General features: G+C 40.4%; 1 protein-coding gene across 2 annotated transcripts in view; it reads left to right on the plus strand.

The window, feature by feature from the left end:
• The window catches only part of Eprs (glutamyl-prolyl-tRNA synthetase), a 66,737-nt gene that overhangs the window by 29,021 nt on the left and 17,539 nt on the right, over window positions 1-20,177 (plus strand). For both annotated transcript variants that reach the window (XM_029538481.1, XM_021197312.2), the window contains 8 exons: window positions 5,688-5,798; window positions 6,935-7,071; window positions 7,953-8,160; window positions 9,199-9,311; window positions 10,305-10,422; window positions 12,373-12,732; window positions 18,064-18,297; window positions 18,598-18,860. In XM_029538481.1, the coding sequence (XP_029394341.1) occupies window positions 5,688-5,798; window positions 6,935-7,071; window positions 7,953-8,160; window positions 9,199-9,311; window positions 10,305-10,422; window positions 12,373-12,732; window positions 18,064-18,297; window positions 18,598-18,860 (1,544 nt within the window). The remainder of the gene's footprint in view (window positions 1-5,687; window positions 5,799-6,934; window positions 7,072-7,952; window positions 8,161-9,198; window positions 9,312-10,304; window positions 10,423-12,372; window positions 12,733-18,063; window positions 18,298-18,597; window positions 18,861-20,177) is intronic.

Raw genomic sequence — 20,177 nt, forward strand, 5'->3', positions numbered from 1 at the left:
GTTTCTTTGGGCCTGTGGATTGTGGCATGGTTATCCTGTACTTTATGGCTAATATCTACTTATTTCTTTTTTAAAGATGTATTTATTTTATGTATATGAGTACACTGTAGCTGTCTTTAGACACACCAGAAGAAGGCATCAGATCTCATTACAGATGGTTGTGAGCCACCATGTGGTTGCTGGGAATTGAACTCAGGACCTCTGGAAGAGTAGTCAGTGCTCTTAACCGCTGAGCCATCTCTCCCTAATATATACTTACAAGTGAGTACATACCATATGTGTCCTTCTGGCTCTGGGTTACCTCAGTCAGGATTCTCAAGTTCTATCCATTTGCCTGCAAAAATCCTGGTGTCTGTGTTTTTAATAGAATATTTATTTGTGTACTTTTTTAGGTACACAATTTTCATAGGTCTAAGTCTTAATCAAGCTATATGTGTTTGTTTATTTCGAATACATAGAATGTATGTCTCTGGGTCATGTGATTCTCTGGACTCTTCCCTTCACATTCCTCCTGGCAGAGATGCTGCTGGGTTTTTGGATGACTCCCATGGATCTTGCTGTCCATACTCTAGGTGTGCAGGATGGTACTCGGGTTTTCTTCACCTTTGGTCTGTTTTTCTTCTAAGAATTTGATTTCTTCCTGTCACTTGTTTTATTTTGCCTGCTCCCCCTCCTACATGTATTGACTCCTGGTTCTCAGAGGTTCTTTCTATGGGGTCACCAAATTCCTTCCAGTGTTCAGGCACTACACATGTTCTTTAGTTTGCTCTTGGAGAAATCTTTGTTAGAACCTGTGCCTCTCTGGTGGTGTCGGTGGTTTCTGTGCTTTAGGGGCAGAGCTGTCCACCAGATCTCTTCCTATCACCCAGGGATTGTCTTGTCTTTCTGTGATAGGTTTCCTGTTTCCTTGATGGTTTTGCTTAGGTTTTTGTAGTGGGTCTTTGTGGTGTCCAGCTGATTGATCATCAGCACCTGGGTTTAAGTGGTCCTGGCTTAGTCTCCCTGGGAGCTGGGTCTACAGGCGTGTGTGCCTTACCATGGTAGCTGGCCTTCTTTCTTACCATCCTGTCTGTGTGCGCCTTTCTGAATGGGATAAAGAGATCCTACTGAGACCTTTTTTATATGGCATTTTAAAAGTTGCTTTTTTTTAAAAAAAAAAAAAAAAGGAAGGCTGCATTGTGTTGCCTAGACTGATCTTGAACTTGCAGATTCAAAGTACCACCCACTTCCGTCTCCTGAGTAAGAAACAGGGTCTAGCCGCTTACCACAGTGTTAGACTTTGGACCTGCTAAGTGTGATGGTTTATTTCTGAGACTGGGTCTTACTCTGTAGCCCAGAATCTTACTGCCTCAGTCTAGGGGCCACCATGCCTGGCTATGACCTGTTCTTTTACTTGGAAATTGTGGTATACCTTAGTGTGGTTCTGTTTTCATCTGTATCCATTCAAATGACATGTGAGTCTAGCCTAAAACCATTCCTTCAGTTCTGAAGTTTAACACACACTCCCCTTTGGTTTTTTTTTTTTTTTGAGACAGTTCTACTGTGTAGCCCTGCCTGACCCCCATACTTACAGTGAGTGTCCGGTGTCTGTCTTTCCCTCTCAAGTATTGCAGCTGTAGGCATGGGTAAATCCTGGTTCCCTCTTTGCTTCCCTTCCTGTCTTCTCCCTCCCCCTCTCCCACACTGGCATGCAATGCCTGTGGTTCTACCACTCTGCCACTTAGCTACGGTCCAGCCTTTCTTCTCTTTGGACATGTGCAAATGTCACCTCCAATTTTATTTTCTCTCTTGATTGATGACTCTACTATTTGGTTATCTATTTAACTTCCTGTTGAATTTCTCAATTTTACTCACATTTCAAACTTCAGAATAGCCTTCTATGCGTGTTCCATGGTTTTAGCATTAGTAGCCATGCCATGTCATCTCTGGTTTACCTGCTCATGTTTAATATGGGAGAATGCAGGAGTGATGGGAAATGTTAAGAGCAGGCACTGAGCATTTCTGTAGGATGAACTGGCTGGGCCAGTGAAAAGACCCCCATGTTGTAACTACAAAAAACGAGAAAGGTTTTCACTTTTAAAGGTTTGTTTTACTTTTGGGGTACAGATACTTGGTTTGCAGGTATATCTGCCCCATATGTGTGCCTAGTGTTCACAGAGGTACCAGATCCTCTGGGACTGAATTTACAGCCAGTTGAGTTACCCTGAGTGTGCTGGAAATCAAACCCAGGGACTCTGTAAGAGTAATTAGTGCTTTTAAGCCTTGAGCACCCCTCAGATCCCCATGTAGTAAGTTCAGACCTCTCTTTTAGCCAGCAGTTTTCCCGGAGGAGGTTTTGTCACCCCTCGACTGAAGGTCATGGCTGTCGGAGAAGTCTGGAAAGGGTGGGCACACCGTTCTCGTCCTCTCCCTGTCCCCTCTGTTCTTGTGTTGTCTGTGCAATGCTGCCCACAGGTTCATGTGTGACATGCAGTTCCTAACTGGTAGCTGTCTCTATTCTTTTGGGTGGTTGTGGGTGTTACCTTCTCTAATGGCCTGTGTGGTACAACCAGTCCCCTCTCTTAAATGCTCTACAGCCATGATAACAGTGCTTAAGCATAAACCTGGAGACCTTTCAGATTCACCCTGTAACATCCTTCTGCCATTCTTTTAGGCCCTCTTGGAGTTATTTGAAAACAACTGGTCCACACTGTTAGAATTATATAACTTTAGAGCTAAAAGAGATCCTTCCTTCCCTCCCCCCCACCCTACCCCCTCTCTTTTTTAGGTTTTTCGAGACAGGGTTTCTCTGTGTATCCCTGGCTGTCCTGGAACTCACTTTGTAGACCAGGCTGGCCTCGAACTCAGAAATCCCCCCCGAGTGCTGGGATTAAAGGCATGTGCCACCATGCCCGGCTCTTTCTTTCTTTCTTTCTTTCTTTCTTTCTTTCTTTCTTTCTTTCTTTCTTTCTTTCTTTCTTTCTTTCTTTCTTCCTTTCTTCTTTTTTTTTTTTCTTTATCTGAGGCCTCTTTAGGTTGCCCAGACTGGTCTGGGCTTCTGGATTGAAGTGACATTCCAGCCTCAGCTTCCAAAGTCGTTAAAATTAACAGTTGTGACCTACCATTTCTGGCTGTGAATTCTAATTTTTCAAATAATTCATGGTTCTTCACATTTGCTTGATACGTTTTGAACAATGATTTTTAAAAACAAATTTCTAAATTTTGCCTAGACCATTTGAATCACACTTCTCTGAGGTGGCCTGGGAATCTGTACAGACAGCTACTCTGGGTGATTAGCCAGCTCTGGAGCTGTCCCCCACCCCCATTTTTTTGTTGTGAGACAGTCTTTCCATAACTCTTGACTGTTCTTAAACTCGCTAAGTAGACCAGGCCAGCCTTAAAATAACAGAGACCCTCCTGTTTCTGCATCTTGAGCACTGGAATTGAATTCTTTTTTTTTTTTTTTTTTCCTGTTTTTTGTTTTTCGAGACAGGGTTTCTCTGTATATCCCTGGCTGTCCTGGAACTCACTCTGTAGACCAGGCTGGCCTCGAACTCAGAAATCCGCCTGCCTTTGCCTCCCAAGTGCTGGGATTAAAGGTGTGTGCCACCACTGCCCGGCTCTAGAATTAAATTCAATTCTTTTCTTTTCTTTCTTTCTTTTTTCTTTTTTTCTTTTTTTTTAAAATTTATTTATTATTTTCTTTATTTACATTTCAAATGCTATCCTAAAGTTCCCTATACCCCCGCCCCCACTCCCCTACCCACCCACTCCCACTACTTGGCCCTGGCCTTCCCCTGTGCTGGGTCATATAAAGTTTACAAGACCAAGGGGCCTCTCTTCCCAATGATGGCCGATTAGGCCATCTTCTGCTACATATGCAGCTAGAGACACGAGCTCAGGGGGTACTGGTTAGTTCATATTGTTGTTGCACCTACAGGGTTGTAGCCCCCTACAGCTCCTTGGGTACTTTCTCTAGCTCCTTCATTAGGTGCCCTGTGTTCCATCTAGTAGCTGACTATGAGCATCCACTTCTGTGTTTGCCAGGCACTGGCATAGCCTTACAAGAGGCCACTATATCAGGGTCCCTTCAGCAGAATCTTGCTGGCATGTGCATTAGTATCTGGGTTTGGTAGCTGATGATGGGATGGATTTCCGGATGGGGTAGTCTCTGGATAGTTCATCCTTTCATCTTAGCTCTAAATTTTCTCTCTCTACCTATATCCTTTCATGGGTGTTTTGTTCCTTATTCTAAGGAGGAATGAAGTATCCACACGATGGTCATCCTTCTTGGTTTTCTTGTGTTTTGCAAAATGTATCTTGGTTATTCTAAGTTTCTGGGCTAATATCCGCTTATCAGTGAGTGCATATCTAGTGACTTGTTTTGTGATTGGGTTACCTCACTAAGGATGATATCCTCTAGATATATCCATTTGCCCAAGAATTTCATAAATTCATTGTTTTTAATAGCTGAGTAGTACTCCATTGTGTAAATGTACCACATTTTCTGTATCCATTCCTCTGTTGAGGGACATCTGGGTTCTTTCCAGCTTCAGTCACCATACCCAGCTAGGAAACACTTGACGGTTTTGTGGGTAAGGAAGTTAGTTGCAGCGAATTGGAATTAAGCTTCTTTGAGTTGTATTGCTTTTTCAAAGACATTTTAGAGGCTTAAATATCATCTGACTACATTTAATATTCATCCATTCATCTCTTTGTCTATCTATTGATTGGTCGATCCATCCATCCATCTATCTATTGGGTCTTCCCCTTAACCCAGCCAGCCTCCCTGGTACCAGGACCACCAGTATGAGAAACCAGGCCTAGGTCTGCATTTGCTTTTGTGATCATTTTTTTCCTAGTTTTTTAGTATCTAAGCACTTCTATTGTCCTTGGTCAGTGGGTACTTTTTACTGGCTCCAGAAGAAGAGGCTACTACTGTTTTGGAGCTAGAATGGGTTGTAGTACAGTTAAAAGATTATTTATTCAGTTCATCTACAAATACTTAGTGAGTGCCTGTCCATGCCGGGCTCATGCTAGTTTTGGGAATGTAGTGGTTTCTCTGTATATACATTGAGTGTTCTTTTTCCAAAATGCTTGAGACCAGATGTGTTTCACATTTCTTACTTTTCCAGCATAGAGCTCCACCTTGTGTGTGGCATGTAGGTCAAAAGGATTCCTTGTTCTTTGACACTACAGAGTTGCCTTATTATAGTGATCTGATGTTATTCTGCTTTAGATGGTGTTATGGTGCTAGCCTGTTACAGAAATGATACTTGAAACTCTTAATATCTTTATTCCTTCAAATGGATCTCTCCAGCAGTGCAGAACTGAATACCAAATTACCTTTAGATCTTTATTTATAAGCCTTCCAGGATTTTCCCTCATTTCTAATACTGCTAGATTTAAAGATTACCTTCAAAATATGTCTGACTTGTTTTCTTAAGTTTCTTTTACCTGCCAGTCATTATTTTGGGGAGGGAAATCTTAAATCTTCTGTGTCTGTTGGTTTGTAATTTGTTTTTTCATTTTTCTTTTTAAACTTTACATGATAGTTACATAGTAAAGAAGTGAACAGCTAAAAAAGACTTAACAGATGAAAAATTAGTAAATGCAGTAACAAAACCAGTTAGTGTTCCTGTGCTGTAATTTCTTTATTTATGATGTTACTATATATTTCAGTATGTACATGAAGATGTTTGTTGCAGGTTATTGACCCAGTGGCTCCAAGGTATGTTGCATTGCTCCAGAAGGAAGTCATCCCAGTGAACGTCCTGGATGCACAGGAGGAGATGAAGGAAGTAGCCAGACACCCCAAGGTCTCTGCATTGTAATCACTGTATTTCCTTCAGAGAGCAGCATGGCTTTGAAATATATTTTCAATTATTTGTCAAGATTTAATACCAATTAGAGCAAATCTTAGTGTGGGTTTTGTACTAAAGTAATTTATTTACTAGTTTTGCCCAGCACATGACAGAACTGTTAGATTCAGTCAAGCACTTACTTTCTCTTGTATAGAGAGAGACAAATTATTAATGTGTGAAGAGAACTTTACTTTTCCTTCTTAAAAGTCATTCTGAAGGTGAGGTGCTGCAATTCATATTCTTCTTTTTGGTTTTTCGAGACAGGGTTTCTCTGTGTTGTCTTGGCTGTCCTGGAACTCACTCTGTAGACCAACCAGGCTGGCCTCGAACTCAGAAATCTGCCTGCCTCTGCCTCCCAAGTGCTGGGATTAAAGGCATGCGCCACCACTGCCCAGTCATTTCTACTTTCTTTAGCCTGTTTTTGCCCTGCAGTGGGCCTTTGTTCTTTCCCTGGTCTCTGCAGGGCACTTCAGGTTATGTACTCATGTCTGGAAATATGGAGTTAGGCGCCTCAGATGAGAGTGGTATCTTTTTAGTCTTTCTCTCTCTCATCATGAGATCCACATGTGAAGCAGGATAGTTTGACTGCCTACATGTACATGGTATTTGCTCAGAATTTGTCTTTAAAACACAGAGCTTCATACTTTTCTGCCAAATTGTCATCTGCTGTCTGATAGTGTTCCGTGAGAATGGCTGTCCCTCCTTGTGTAGAAAAGCAGTGAGACTGAAGATTGTGGGGCACATTCTGGTTGTGGGGTCAGTGCTATGCCTTTAGCCCTGAAATCAGTGGCTGCTTTAGACTCAGGCTTTTTAGACAGGCTGCCAGGTGTAACTGTTGAGTGACTGGGTCCAATATCAGAGTGTGGGTTTTCTACTTTGAGTGTGGGCCAGTGTAACGAGTTTGTATTGTTTAAATTCAAAGAATAGAATTGGGAACTCAGGTAAAACTTGCCTGCCCTTCCTAATTTGGCACAAACACAGAGGATCGTTGTTTAAAGAGCACAGTGTGGGGTGGAGGGATTTACATGCTGCAGTCAGGGTTCCGTAGTGTGTTGCTTAACTCATATCTTGCTTTTCTTTTGATGATTCAGAATCCTGATGTTGGTTTGAAGCCTGTATGGTACAGTCCCAAGGTTTTCATAGAAGGGGCCGATGCAGAGACTTTCTCAGAGGGTGAGATGGTCACATTTATAAACTGGGGCAACATCAACATAACTAAAATACACAAGTAAGAGTTTTATTTTTCAACTATGTGGGGAAACCTTTCATTTTTATTCATGTATTAAACATTATCTAATTGAGACCCTGACTGAAGTCCTTGACACTGGTGCTCCTGACTAGTAAGTTTGCCTAGGTGGAGACAGTGACACTTTGGTTTTTTAGATTCATGCATTTTTATTTTACACATGTGAATATTTTTGCTTGCATGAATGTATATGTGTGCTGTGTGTGTACTTAGTAGCCCCAGAAATCAGAAGAGGGCATCAGATGATCTATAACTAGAGTTAGAGCTAGTTCTGAGCTGCTCATCAGTTTAAACATAAGAAAAATAATTTGTTGTTTGTTGATAGTATCTTATCTAATAATTGCTCGAGGATCTTTTGGATAGAATATTTTATCTATGTAATATTTATATATTTTATTCTTAGTCAAACGTTTAAAGTAGATTGACCAGTGTTAATGATGAATTTTACTTTCTAGTTAATAACTGTGTGTAACAGATTTTCACCGTATTTAAATATACTATGTTTAAGGTTCATATAAGTTCTGAAACCTTAATTATGTAGTCATTAATGTATACTTGCGAGTAATTGTTAACCAAAGCATTGAAGGCTTATAGTGATTAATAGCCCAGGTGACATTAAATCCCTGAGTGTGTTTGTTTTCTTCAGTGTATAGATCTGTGCTCCAGTGACTTATTAGTATTCTCTATGTAGTTTGTGGCATTCATATAACTAATGTCTGTCAGATATATGTTAAATATTAAAATAGATGTTTGATTGGAATTTTTTTCCAAAGAGAATTCTTCATTCACTTACTACAGAATAATAATACATTTCTAGCAGTTTACTTTCTTTTTTTGATTGAATACTTTTCAATCTTTTATAGAAATGCAGATGGAAAAATTTTATCTCTGGATGCAAAGTTGAATTTGGAAAACAAAGACTACAAGAAAACCACCAAAATCACTTGGCTTGCTGAGACCACACACGCTCTCCCTATCCCAGCCATCTGTGTCACTTATGAGCACTTGATTACAAAGCCAGTGCTAGGAAAAGACGAGGACTTCAAGCAGTACGTCAACAAAGACAGTAAGGTAACTGAAAGAAACTAGATCTCCTTTCTTACACAGATGTTAGCATTTTGAAAGCTAATTTTAAATGTTTTAGTTTCTTAGGTAAAATAGAAAGGGCTTGTAGAATTTATTAAACTATAAAGATGTACCTGGGCCAGGTGGCTCATGCCAGTAATCCCAGCATTTGGGAGGGTGAGGCAGGAAGATCGTGAGTTCATGGCCAGTGTGGACTACATAGTAAAATTGTCCTGAAAAGCAGAGAGCCTAGCACATACAAGACCCTGGGTTGAACTTCTATACTGAAACAAACACAAGATGTAAAGAGCCGGGCAGTGGTGGCACACGCCTTTAATCCCAGCACTTGGGAGGCAGAGGCAGGTGGATTTCTGAGTTTGAGGCCAGCCTGGTCTACAGAGTGAGTTCCAGGACAGCCAGGGCTACACAGAGAAACCCTGACTCGAAAAACCAAAAAAAAAAAAAAAAAAAGTAAAGAATAATATTCACATTTTATAAATGACTGGTGAAATACAGCGAAGTTAAGTAACTTGCTTAAAGATACAGTAAAGAGAGGCGATTCAGACCTTGGATCCTGCTTGCTTACAGAACCTTTGAATATTACTATACCTTCCAAGTGCATTTCCTACTTACTTTAAGAGATTACTTTCACAAGATTGCGAGGTAAGGAAAATTGCTAAATCCAGGTTAGCCTTGGCTTTCATGGTGAGATGTCTCAAAGCAAACCAAAAACCAGCTAGTGAGAATACTCACTGTGCTCAGGAGTCCTCTGGCTTCTGCCCCCCCCACCCCCCCCATCTCCAGCACTAAATCACAAGTGTCCACTCCCATAGCGAGCATCTTCATGTGGGTTATGGCGAGCCACTCAGGTTCTGTGCTTTCAGGGCAAAGGGTTTGCTGAGTGAGCAGCCACTTACCCAGCCCTCGAGTAGTAAACTTGTGTTTTAAGTGAGCATATTCCAGCTGTTGGAATACTGCTTGTGTTTACAGTTACCTTAGTGTTCTGCAGTGAAAAGTACATTTGACTCTGTATCATTTTCACAGCATGAAGAGCTAATGCTAGGAGATCCCTGCCTTAAAGATTTGAAAAAAGGAGACATCATACAATTGCAGCGGAGAGGCTTCTTCATATGTGACCAGCCATATGAACCTGTTAGGTAAATATTGGTGACCTTTTTGGGTTTGTTTTATGGTCTTGAGGATTGATCTGCAGCCTCATAACCAGGCGTGCTACCCAGCTGCCTATTAGATAAATGAATATAACAACCAAACAAAATGTTTGAAATTCTCACAGTGATTAATTCAAAAGTTGAGCCTGACTAAAGTATTGTGCCTGATAAATTTCTGCTGTTCAATTTGGTCCTCTATATTTAATATTTCAGATGAGTAATTAATAAGTAGTGTACACTAGATGCTAATAAGTCATTCATTTCTAAAGTGAAACAACTTTCAGTTCCCCGTGGGATGTACCTCCTAAGATAAAGTGCTGGAAGCAGCGAGATGTTGAAAACAGTGCCCTGCCCCCATGCCCCACTAAATGCTGGAAGTAACCTGTGGGTTCAGGTTGATGATCGCTGGTGTGGCTTTGTGCTGCTGTGAATGAGCAGGGCCAGAAGCCCCCTTTACTCCCTTCATTATGCAGAGGAAGGATCTTGCTCGGAACCAGTTAGGCTAGACTCTCAGATAAGATTAGTCTCTTTAGATCAGACAGACCCCTTTTAGATTAGTACAGGAGGGACCAAAACTGAATAAATCATACCCACTCTTAGTTAACTGCCATTACTACAAGAACACACTGTGGTTTGAAAAGCAGTAACTGTGTATCAAAAAGCAGTAACTGTATATCCTTGGAGATATTTACCTCCAGTAGAAACTGTTAATATCAAAATTGAAATCTGATCTAGGGCTTTTTGATGCATGGTGTGTGTGTGTGTGGGGGGTGTCTCAGAGTTCTTTGTTGATAAGTAAATTGAGACTTACCTCAATTTTTAAAGAATGCTAATGGTAATGCTGAAAGTCTGCTGAATGACTTTTTACAGATTTATTTTTTTTGTCAACCTAAATGGGTTAAATATACTAGATAGTAATTCACCTTTAATTGCTATTTAGATAATTTTGTTCAAATAAACTTTTGACTGTTTTCTTTTTAGCCCATATAGTTGCAAAGAAGCCCCATGCATCTTGATATATATACCTGATGGGCACACAAAGGAAATGCCAACATCCGGATCAAAGGAAAAGACCAAAGTGGAAATCTCAAAAAAGGAGGTAAATACTGACTTTTACAGAGAGCTTGGAATTGGAGGAATGGACTGTATCTCTTTAGACATGGTAGTCTTTGCTTTTGAGATTCTGAGATTGAAGGAGACAGGAAGTGTTGTGTTTTGTTTTGCTGTTTGTTTCTATCATCCATTCCTGTAAGATTTTAAAACATTTTTGGAGAATTTTTTTTTTTAAGATTTATTTATTTTTATATGAGTACACTGTAGCTGTCTTTATTCACACCAGAAGAGGGCATCGGATCCCATTACAGATGGTTGTGAGCCACCATGTGGTTGCTGGGAATTGAACTCAGGACCTCTGGAAGAGCAGTCGTGCTCTTAACCGCTGAGCCATCTCTCCAGCCCTACATTTTTTATTTTTTTTATTTTTTTAACCTACATTTTTTAAAAAGTATTTTTATTGTACCAAAAACTAAACCTAGACTAACAGAGCATTTGGGGTCTCCCCCTTCCTGGAGTACATCCTCTCTCTCACCATTTCTCTCTTTTTTCTTTTACTCTGTTATTTTTTTTTTAAACAGGATTCTTGTTGTTTGTACTTTTCTATCCCAACTACCTTGTATAAAAGAGCTCTCTCCTGTCATTAAGGGTCTGAAAGGAAAGGAAGTACTGTAGTATTAGCACTGGCAAGAGTCCCTTTGCCTTTAGATGGTGGGTGATCTTACTTAGTGTCATTTAGATCATGGCTGTGACCACCAAAGGCTAAAGTGAGCTGAACATCTCAAGTAATTCCTTCACCTGGGTATCAATTGATGGTGGCTCTGTGATAAATACAGCCTCCAGAGTATGGAAGCCACTTGTGTTAACAGCTCAGACCTACAGAAGTGATAGTCTGGAAGAAAAGAGGCAAAACAACAAAAAATCAGAAATGTGTGTTCAGTAGGCAAAGGAGAAGCATTGCCTTTATATTGAGCCTGGAAGAGCTCACAGAGTCAAATCTGCTGTACACTTGGGAAGACAGTTAAAAGCTCCTCCAGATTCAGGGCAAGAGACTCACTTTTAGGAAGAAGGGATTTTAAAGAATGTATATATGGATATGGTTAGAAACCACAAACCCTAAAACAAATTCAAGTACAGTTGACCGTCAGTATTGTAGTGAGATTTCTGCAGTCTTAATGGTTTCTTTTTGACGTATAGATCCTTGGAGATATTTACCTCCAGTAGAAACTGTTAATATCAAAATTGAAATCTGATCTAGGGCTTTTTGATGCATGGTGTGTGTGTGGGTGTGTGTGTGTGGGGGTGTCTCAGAGTTCTTTGTTGATAAGTAAATTGAGACTTACCTCAATTTTTAAAGAATGCTAATGGTAATGCTGAAAGTCTGCTGAATGACTTTTTACAGATTTATTTTTTTGTCAACCTAAATGGGTTAAATATACTTAACCTTTCCAATAGCATACATGATTATTTTATGTTGCATCTCTGTTATGTGTTATAATGGTGATTTTTTTTCCTTGACCTGAATGGATGCAGTATACTTTGGTCTCCTAAAGATAAAGACACAGGTTACTGTGGCTCCTCTTATCTCTGCCGGGTGTTTTCTTTCTTTCTTTCTTTTTTTCTATTTTTTTGGTTTTTGGAGACAGGGTTTCTCTCTATAGCCCTGGCTGTCCTGGAACTCACTTTGTAGACCAGGCTGGCCTCGAACTCAGAAATCCGCCTGCCTGTGCCTCCCGAGTGCTGGGATTAAAGACGTGCGCCACCACGCCTGGCTCCGCCAGGTTTTCTGATGGTGAGACAGTTTGCTTTCTTCCTTTGTCTGCTGCTGCCATTGCTTTGGGATAAAGATTTTAGGTGTGAGCTGATTCATCTGAGCTTTTGAAGAAATGGAAATTAAAAGTTTTTATGAAATATGATGCAATAGTAAGTTTTATATAAGCTTGTGAAGGTGTTTAATATGAATTAATACTTTACTTTTGGCTTTCTGCATTGATAGACAAACTCTGCTCCTAAAGAAAGACCAGCACCTGCTGTGAGTTCTGCTTGTGCTGCAGCTGAGGATTCCTCCATCCTCTACAGCAGAGTAGCGGTTCAGGGGGATGTGGTTCGTGAATTGAAAGCCAAGAAAGCACCAAAGGAAGATATAGATGCAGCTGTGAAACAGCTTTTGACTTTGAAGGCTGAATATAAAGAGAAAACTGGGCAGGAGTATAAACCTGGGAACGCCTCTACTGCAGCAGTACAGAATGTTTCTACAAAGTCATCATCAAACACTGTGGAAAGTACATCTTTATACAATAAAGTTGCTGCCCAAGGGGAGGTGGTCCGAAAGCTGAAAGCTGAAAAGGCTCCTAAGGTCAGTATGCTGGAGTCGAGAGTGCAGCGTAAGCAAGCCTTTTTCCCATGAAACAGGTTCTAAGCTCCCTGTTTAAATACTTTCGAGCTAGAAATCATCATTTATTACTGCCTGCTGTGTGCCAAGACTGAAAATACACTTAAGAGTAGAGGCTGCAGAAATGACTCGGTGGATAAGAATGCCTACTGCTTTTGCAGAAGAGCTAAGTTTGGCTTCCAGTACTCATGTCAAACCTTTTACAGCTCTTCTTCTATCCAGCTCCAGAAGGTCCAGTGTCCCTGGTCTCAGTGTGCAGCTGCACTCGTGCACATACCTGTTCATAGTTAGATAGATAGATAGATACATAGATAGATAGACACACACACACAAATAAGAGAAAAATCTTTTTAAAATGGAAAAGCATTTAAGTGTTTAAAAAAAACCCTCACAGTTTATAGTGGTGAGGGACATTGTGATGTGAGTGTAACCTGTGTGATACATTTGAGTGGTTATGAGATGTATTTATAGCCCAGAGTAATGCAGAAGGAGAAGGCAGTTTATAAGGGTATTTAAAATACTCCTTGTAGGCTGGAGTATAGCTCAAAAACATTAAAAAAAAAAAGTCTCTGGATGTACCCTGGCTGTCCTAGAACTTACTATATAGATAGGCTGGCCTTGAACTCACAGAGATTTATCCACCTCTGCTTCCAGACTGATGGGATTAAAGGTATAAGCCATCACACCTAGAGGTATCACTCAATTTAGAGACTTTAATTTTCATGAAGCTTGGAATGACCCCCAGCATCCATCCATCCGTCCATCCATCTGTCTATCTATCTATCTATCTATCTATCTATCTATCTATCTATCTCCCTCCCCCCTTTGTCCTGAAGTAATAGAAGCCTTTTACAGATGACAGGGTTCACAAAAGGCTGTACTGAGTGTGGACCTGAGACTCTTAACTCTTTGTGCATTAGAGGTTTTAGAAGTCTTGTTAAAACACAAGGACCATGGCCTCTCTTCTCTATGCGTCAGGAAACCCAGGGTATGCAGAGAGACATCCTGCCTTTTGTATTACTGTGTTTCTCATCTCTGACCAAATAACCTGACAGGCAATACATGGGGGAAAGGCTGTCCTCACTCACAGTACAGGTATGCAGCCCACCATAGATCAGGACAGGCAAGAGTGTCTCACAGATCTGGTGATGGAATTTATTCACTTTCTTCATGGACTTGGAAGCAAAGAAAGGAGATATAGGCACTGGCCTGGCATTCTGTCCTTCTTCATTTATTGTGGACCCCCTGCCTCTGGGATGGTGGCATACGTCTCAGCATTCATATTCTTCAGTTTATCCTCTCTGCAAACACCCTACAGACATCCAAAGGCGTGTCTCCTAGGTGATTCTAAATGCAGTTAAATTGGCAATGAGAGTAACCTTCACAATATTTTAGTTGTGCCCAAATAATTTTTCAGGTGGTGTTGCTGTCAGCCCAGGGATTGAAGAGAGCCACCATGTCTGGCTCTGGGTTTTGTTTTGTTGTTTGTTTGGATGGCAGATATTCCTATTTCCTCTAGTCAGAAGTTTTTTGAGACATGTCATCAGCCACTAGAGCCAGTCACAGAACAGAATCATGTGACTCACCCATCCTTTGAATGGCCCTGAAGATAGCATAGGTTTTTAAACTGGCCATTAAACTTGCCTGTGAGATCTTATCCACCTGGATGTGTGATTCTTGGCACCAGTGATGTGATTGCTGGAAGAGCTGAGGGAAGTCGTGGTTTGAGGAACAGAATGAGAAAGGGCTAGGGAAGGGTGGGATGTAAGGCCCAGGGGATGGAAGAGCAAGGGCCAAAGGGGAGTCAGCATTTCAGAGGCAGGTACAGGCCCTTGAACTCTGTTATTCTGCACGGCCCTGCAATGCCTGAACCTTCCAGGTCCAACAGAAGCAGAGAGAGCTATTTTTAATTTAAAAAAAAAAAAATCATTCATTCATTATGTAGTTTCTGAATGATTTTTAAAAGACAGTGACCATAAATGGCAAAGGCATTATGAAGCACTAAACTTTAGATTCTACAGCCCAGTTTAGCAAAGTATGAAATGTTACTGGAACACTGCTGGCCACAGTCAGTAGTCTGTGCTGTCTCTGTTCCACGCTGTGGAGTTAGGAAGTTGAAGAGGAGACTCACAGAGCCTGACCGCTGCTCAGGAGCAGAGGGTTTTGCAAACTAATTGGGCTCTGCTCTGCTGTACTAACTGGTGGAATCATGACTTCTTTGGAGATATTTCTTATGGAGTTAACTAATTCAAATAAACACAGATTTCTAATTAGAAGATACTATTTTTAAAAATCCTGTGACCTTTTAATTTGCTAATTTCAGTATCTTCTAAACACAGGCCACAGGCTTTAACATTCCCACTCTTTGAGCTAGAAACCTTGCTGATGGTGATTGGCATTACCTCCTCCCCACCAAGGTCAAACCTCTACCCTGGGGAGTTGTTTCTTATTAATGTGTGTGGTCGTTGCTTGCTTATGTGTGCTAAAGAGAAAAGGTGAAGGTTTTTGAGAAAAAAAAAATGACGTTTTAGCTGTTTTGAAAAGTTCTCTTAGCATTTAAATAGCTAGGGGAACTAGATTTTTCTTTTTGATGGTTCCACTATTCTCCATGTTGAAATGCTTCCACCTAGTGCCTGCTGCAGAAATAGCACTTCACATATTTAAATTCTAAATGAGCAGAGATGAGGGCTTCTGTTTTTTTCCATTTTATCCCAGACTTGAATTAAAATTTTAAGATCATTTTTGAATAGCTTAGATTCAGCCTGAAACATTCAGAGAAATTTTGTGTGTGTTATTTCTGTCATCATTAGTCCACATCAATGACTATCTAAAATTTTATTTGTGTAGTTATATTTCATAAGCTCAAAACAATCTTTGTCCATTAGGAACTTAACGTCTAGTAGCTCTGGAAGTAAGTACATCATACAGTTTCACTCAGCAACTTCTTAATCTAGAAGGAAGTTAAAAGGCTACTTTCCACGTTCCTCAGTGTATATTATATACTGCCGGGGACACTCAATACATAATATGCATGTTCATATGTAGTGTTTGTGTGTGTGAAGGTGCTAGATGTTGCTCCTGTATCTCTGTCTACCTCACTTTTTGAGATGGGGACTTACCAAAGCTGGAGCTTACTGTGGCTGGAATGTGGATAGTGAGCCCTGTGCATACTCACACCAGTGTTGATGCACTGACTACGCTGTGAACTCTGTAGTCAGGATTGCAAGACATGATTACTGCCTGCTATCTAGATGAAGTGTAGGTGAGAATGAGGATTATTTTGAGAAATAAGTAAGACAGTTCCTTGTAGGACACTGCATGGCATAGCTCAAATATGGCTTGAAGTGATAAAGCTTGTTAGTCATTCTAGTTTTCCTCAGAAACCTTTACAGCTGCTTTCTAAGTCATCAGGGAAATTTTCATGGTGATATTTATACATATAATCTTGGTAGAGTATCTCATTCAATAATGTAATAGATTATTTACCTTATTTTTTATCTATAATATTTCTAATTGTCAAACAAATTTTTCCTTAAGAAACTGTACCATTTGACTTCAAACTCAAGTGAATGTTTAAACTTTATTTTAATGTTATTATTAAAGAGTACTAGAGAAAGAGAGTATGTGTGAGTATGTATACGTGTAAGTAAGAGTGTGTGTGATAAGTGATCAGACACAGCTGTGGGAGTCAGTTCTCTCTTGGGTCGACTTGGGTCATTGGAACTTCTTTCAAAAAGTATTTTGTAGACACATTTACAAGGGTGTCCTTTTTTTTCTTCTTCACATTTTCATTCTTTTAGCTGACAGTGTTACCTTGCCTTCCTTTTCCCTGACTTTCCTTCGATTTCCTTCTTCGTTTCTCCAACCATGGATTCCCCTCCTGTTCTCGTTCCTTCTTTAACTGTGACATTTTTCTAAAGACAGGAATTCTCTTGGGACGTAACTGTAATTCTGAAGTAACGGCAATATGGGTCCGGTTGGGAGTACATGCAGCCTTCCCTGATCTCCTCTGTTCACCCACACCCCTAACCCTTTCTTTCCTGAGTCATGGTTACACTGTATAACCTAAGGCTAGCCTTGGACTCAGGATTGCTCTGCCTCAGTTTCCACACACTGGAATTATGACTGTTATCACCAGCTCTCCTAGATTCTTTCTTTGCATTCACTCCTACTTTATTGTTCCTGGGATCACAGTGCAGAGTTTGTAGGGAGAAAAACAACGTAGCTCAAGCTGTGCACTGCCATCTCCCGGGCGCAGGGTCCTTGGGGCTGCTGCAGTGCTGCTCCTGTATGACTGGGCTGTGAGCTAGTCTTAACTGTACTCTCTCACTCCTGTTGCATTCACTCTGTTATCCTATGCAGTGCTGTGGTGTATTAGTGAAAGCCGAGAGGTGTAGCACTGAACAGGGAAGCACTATTTCTTCACTGTTTGGTTGATGTCTTGAGGTTCTCCATCAGATGTTAATTTGTGGTGGTAGTTTGAGGTTGGACATCCAGCTTATGTCGTTCCCCTGTGCTGCTGTCTGTCTTCTGTCGTAGAGTGTCAAGTGTCTCCTTGATGAGGATGTCGTTTCTTCTCTTTATGTTGAATTAACAGATATTGAAATTTGCAGGTATGCATGTAAGTTAAGACTTAGCATACTTTGTTATTTCTTTTTAATTTTTGAAAGTGGTTTTTAATTTTTGGAAGTGGTCTGTAAGAGTGATTTCAGACCTTCATCAGATAACAAAACCAGAGAGTGCATAGAGCTCTTATATAAAGTGTTTCCATGTTGTCTGCTCATATCCTTCCATGTATTTGTGTGCTAAGAATCCTCTCTGGATTACTTACAATACCTAATATGCTATAAACAGTTGTCCTGTTTAGGAAGTAATAATGAGGCATCTGTACATTTTCAAAATAGAGCAGTGTTTTGCCACATGCATCTTTTAATACAGAAGATATAGTTTGCTCAACTAAACCTTTGAAAGCTTTTACAAAGAGCTTATTAGTCTTTTGCAAATTTGCAAATGTTGGTTTATTATCATCAAGCCAGAATGCTCATTATATTGTCAGCAGATAACTTTTATTTGATGTTAAAAAAAAAGTTATTTTCTTTCCCTACCCACTTTTTTTGGTGGGAGTTTGTATTATGATGCAATTGTTCATTTGTTTTCAAATAATTTTGATCTTTGAGTACTTGATCTCTGGATATAGATGGCTAAGTATATTTTGATGATTAAATTCTTTGAAATGACATTGAAATATTCGTAGATGTTCTGAGATACTTCTCTTCCTCTTTTTTTTTTTTTCAGGCTAAAGTAACTGAAGCTGTAGAATGTTTACTGTCCCTGAAAGCTGAGTATAAAGAAAAAACTGGGAAGGAGTATGTACCTGGCCAGCCCCCAGCATCTCAGAACTCACATTCAAATCCTGTCAGTAATGCTGAGCCTGCTGGATCAGAGAAACCAGAAGCCAAAGTGCTATTTGACAGAGTGGCTTGTCAAGGAGAAGTAGTTCGAAAACTTAAAGCTGAAAAGGCCTCTAAGGTCAGTGTGGGGTTTCCTTTGTGGTCCTATTTTTTACATAGCCATATGTATCTAGTGACTGCTGTTAAGACAGTGAGTACAGTGCATAGATCATCTGTTTTCTGGTACTCTAGGCTCATTTTGTCTTTTATAACCTTTCACTTATTTTTTTAGTATTTTTTAATCTATTGTGTCTACAAGCTGTTGCCATTAATTAATTGTTCATTGACTTTGTAATACGGGTGTGGCATTTGTTAACATACGCCCGGACTGTAACTTTGTTGCCTGATGTCCTCCTTTGTCCCCCTTGTTACACTGAAGGATCAAGTGGATTCAGCTGTACAAGAACTTCTTCAGCTGAAGGCACAGTACAAGTCACTGACAGGAATTGAGTATAAGCCTGTGTCTGCTACTGGGGCAGAAGACAAAGATAAGAAGAAGAAAGAAAAAGAAAATAAATCTGAAAAGCAGAATAAGCCTCAGAAACAGAATGATGGCCAAGGGAAAGACTCTTCCAAAAGCCAAGGCAGTGGACTGTCGTCAGGTGGAGCAGGAGAAGGACAAGGGCCTAAGAAACAGACCAGGTGCTGAAACATGTTTCTGAATGAATTCAGTTCTAAAGAGATTTCTTCTTTAAAATTTGCAAATGTTGGTTTATTATCAAGACAAAAGGCTCATATTACATTGTCAGCGGATGACTTTTATTTGATGTTAAAAATAGGTAGCACATCATCTGTCACCTTAGACTTTTAGAAGTCTCTACAGTTTTCCACCTGTTGTTTCCCCCACCAGGGAAATGAATCGGTCACCACTGTCACAGGTTGAGTATCTGTCTTAACTGTTCTGTTGTTGTGAAGAGATAGCATGACCAGAACAGCTAACAGAAGAAGGAGTTAGTTGGGGGCTTATGGTTTCAGAGCATTAGAGTTCATGACCATCTTGGCAGGGAACATGGCGGCAGGTGGCAGGCAGGCACTGGAACAGAGGAGCAGGAGCTGAGCGCTTACTTCTTGATCTACAGGCAGAAGGAGAAACTGACTGTGCCTACCATGGGCTTTTGAAATCTCAGAGCCCAACCCCAGTGATACACTTCTTCCAACCAGGCCATACTTCCTAGCCATTCCTAAATAGTTTACCAACTGAGAACCAAACTTTAAACTATCTGAGTCTATATGGGATGCTCAGCCCCGAAGCCTAGACAAACTGTGCAGAGTGTAGAAAGCTCTGACATCTGAAGCTAGTACATTCCCAGATAGACTAGGATATACTAAACTAGCACTAGTGTGTTGTGTGTCTCTTGAGAGAATAGCTGTAAATAAACATAAATATTCCTTCAGCAGCAGTTTAAAGACACATTGCTTTGTGTGTTTTTTCTTCTCAAGCGTTTTTTATAAGAAATAAGTAAGAACTTTGTTCCCAAGACAATTTTAAAGTTGGCAATTGAAATATAAAACAGCTGGTTTAAAAACCAGACAGTGAAATGTATGTCCTTTTTCAGTGTTTTTCTGTCTGTTTGAACAGTGTGACAGGCTTCCTGTCATGGCTTCTTAGAAAATAGTTTAATGCTATTACTGAGGTGGTTTGGATTTTAGTTTAGTTTTGTTTTTTTTTAGCTGTAGATCAGATTTAGCTACCTGCCATGTACATGTACCATCTCCTCAATGAACACAGAATCTACTCCTGGGTGTGTGTGTTGACTCCGCTCAGTAACAGTATAGAATATTTGGCAAGAGTTAGAGCCAAGCTTTCTGTGTAGTTCAGGCTCTCTGCCTCATCATTGCTTTTGAGATCATATATGTGCACACCCCCGGGTCCAGCTAAGGTTGAGGCTTTGAGGAAAGAAGTACTGTCTGGAACAGGAACTGAGGGGTGGATAGGAAGTCTGGGACCAAAGAAGGGGC

The sequence above is a fragment of the Mus pahari genome, chromosome 5 (genome assembly GCF_900095145.1).
Source record: "Mus pahari chromosome 5, PAHARI_EIJ_v1.1, whole genome shotgun sequence".
Lineage (NCBI taxonomy): Eukaryota > Metazoa > Chordata > Mammalia > Rodentia > Muridae > Mus > Mus pahari.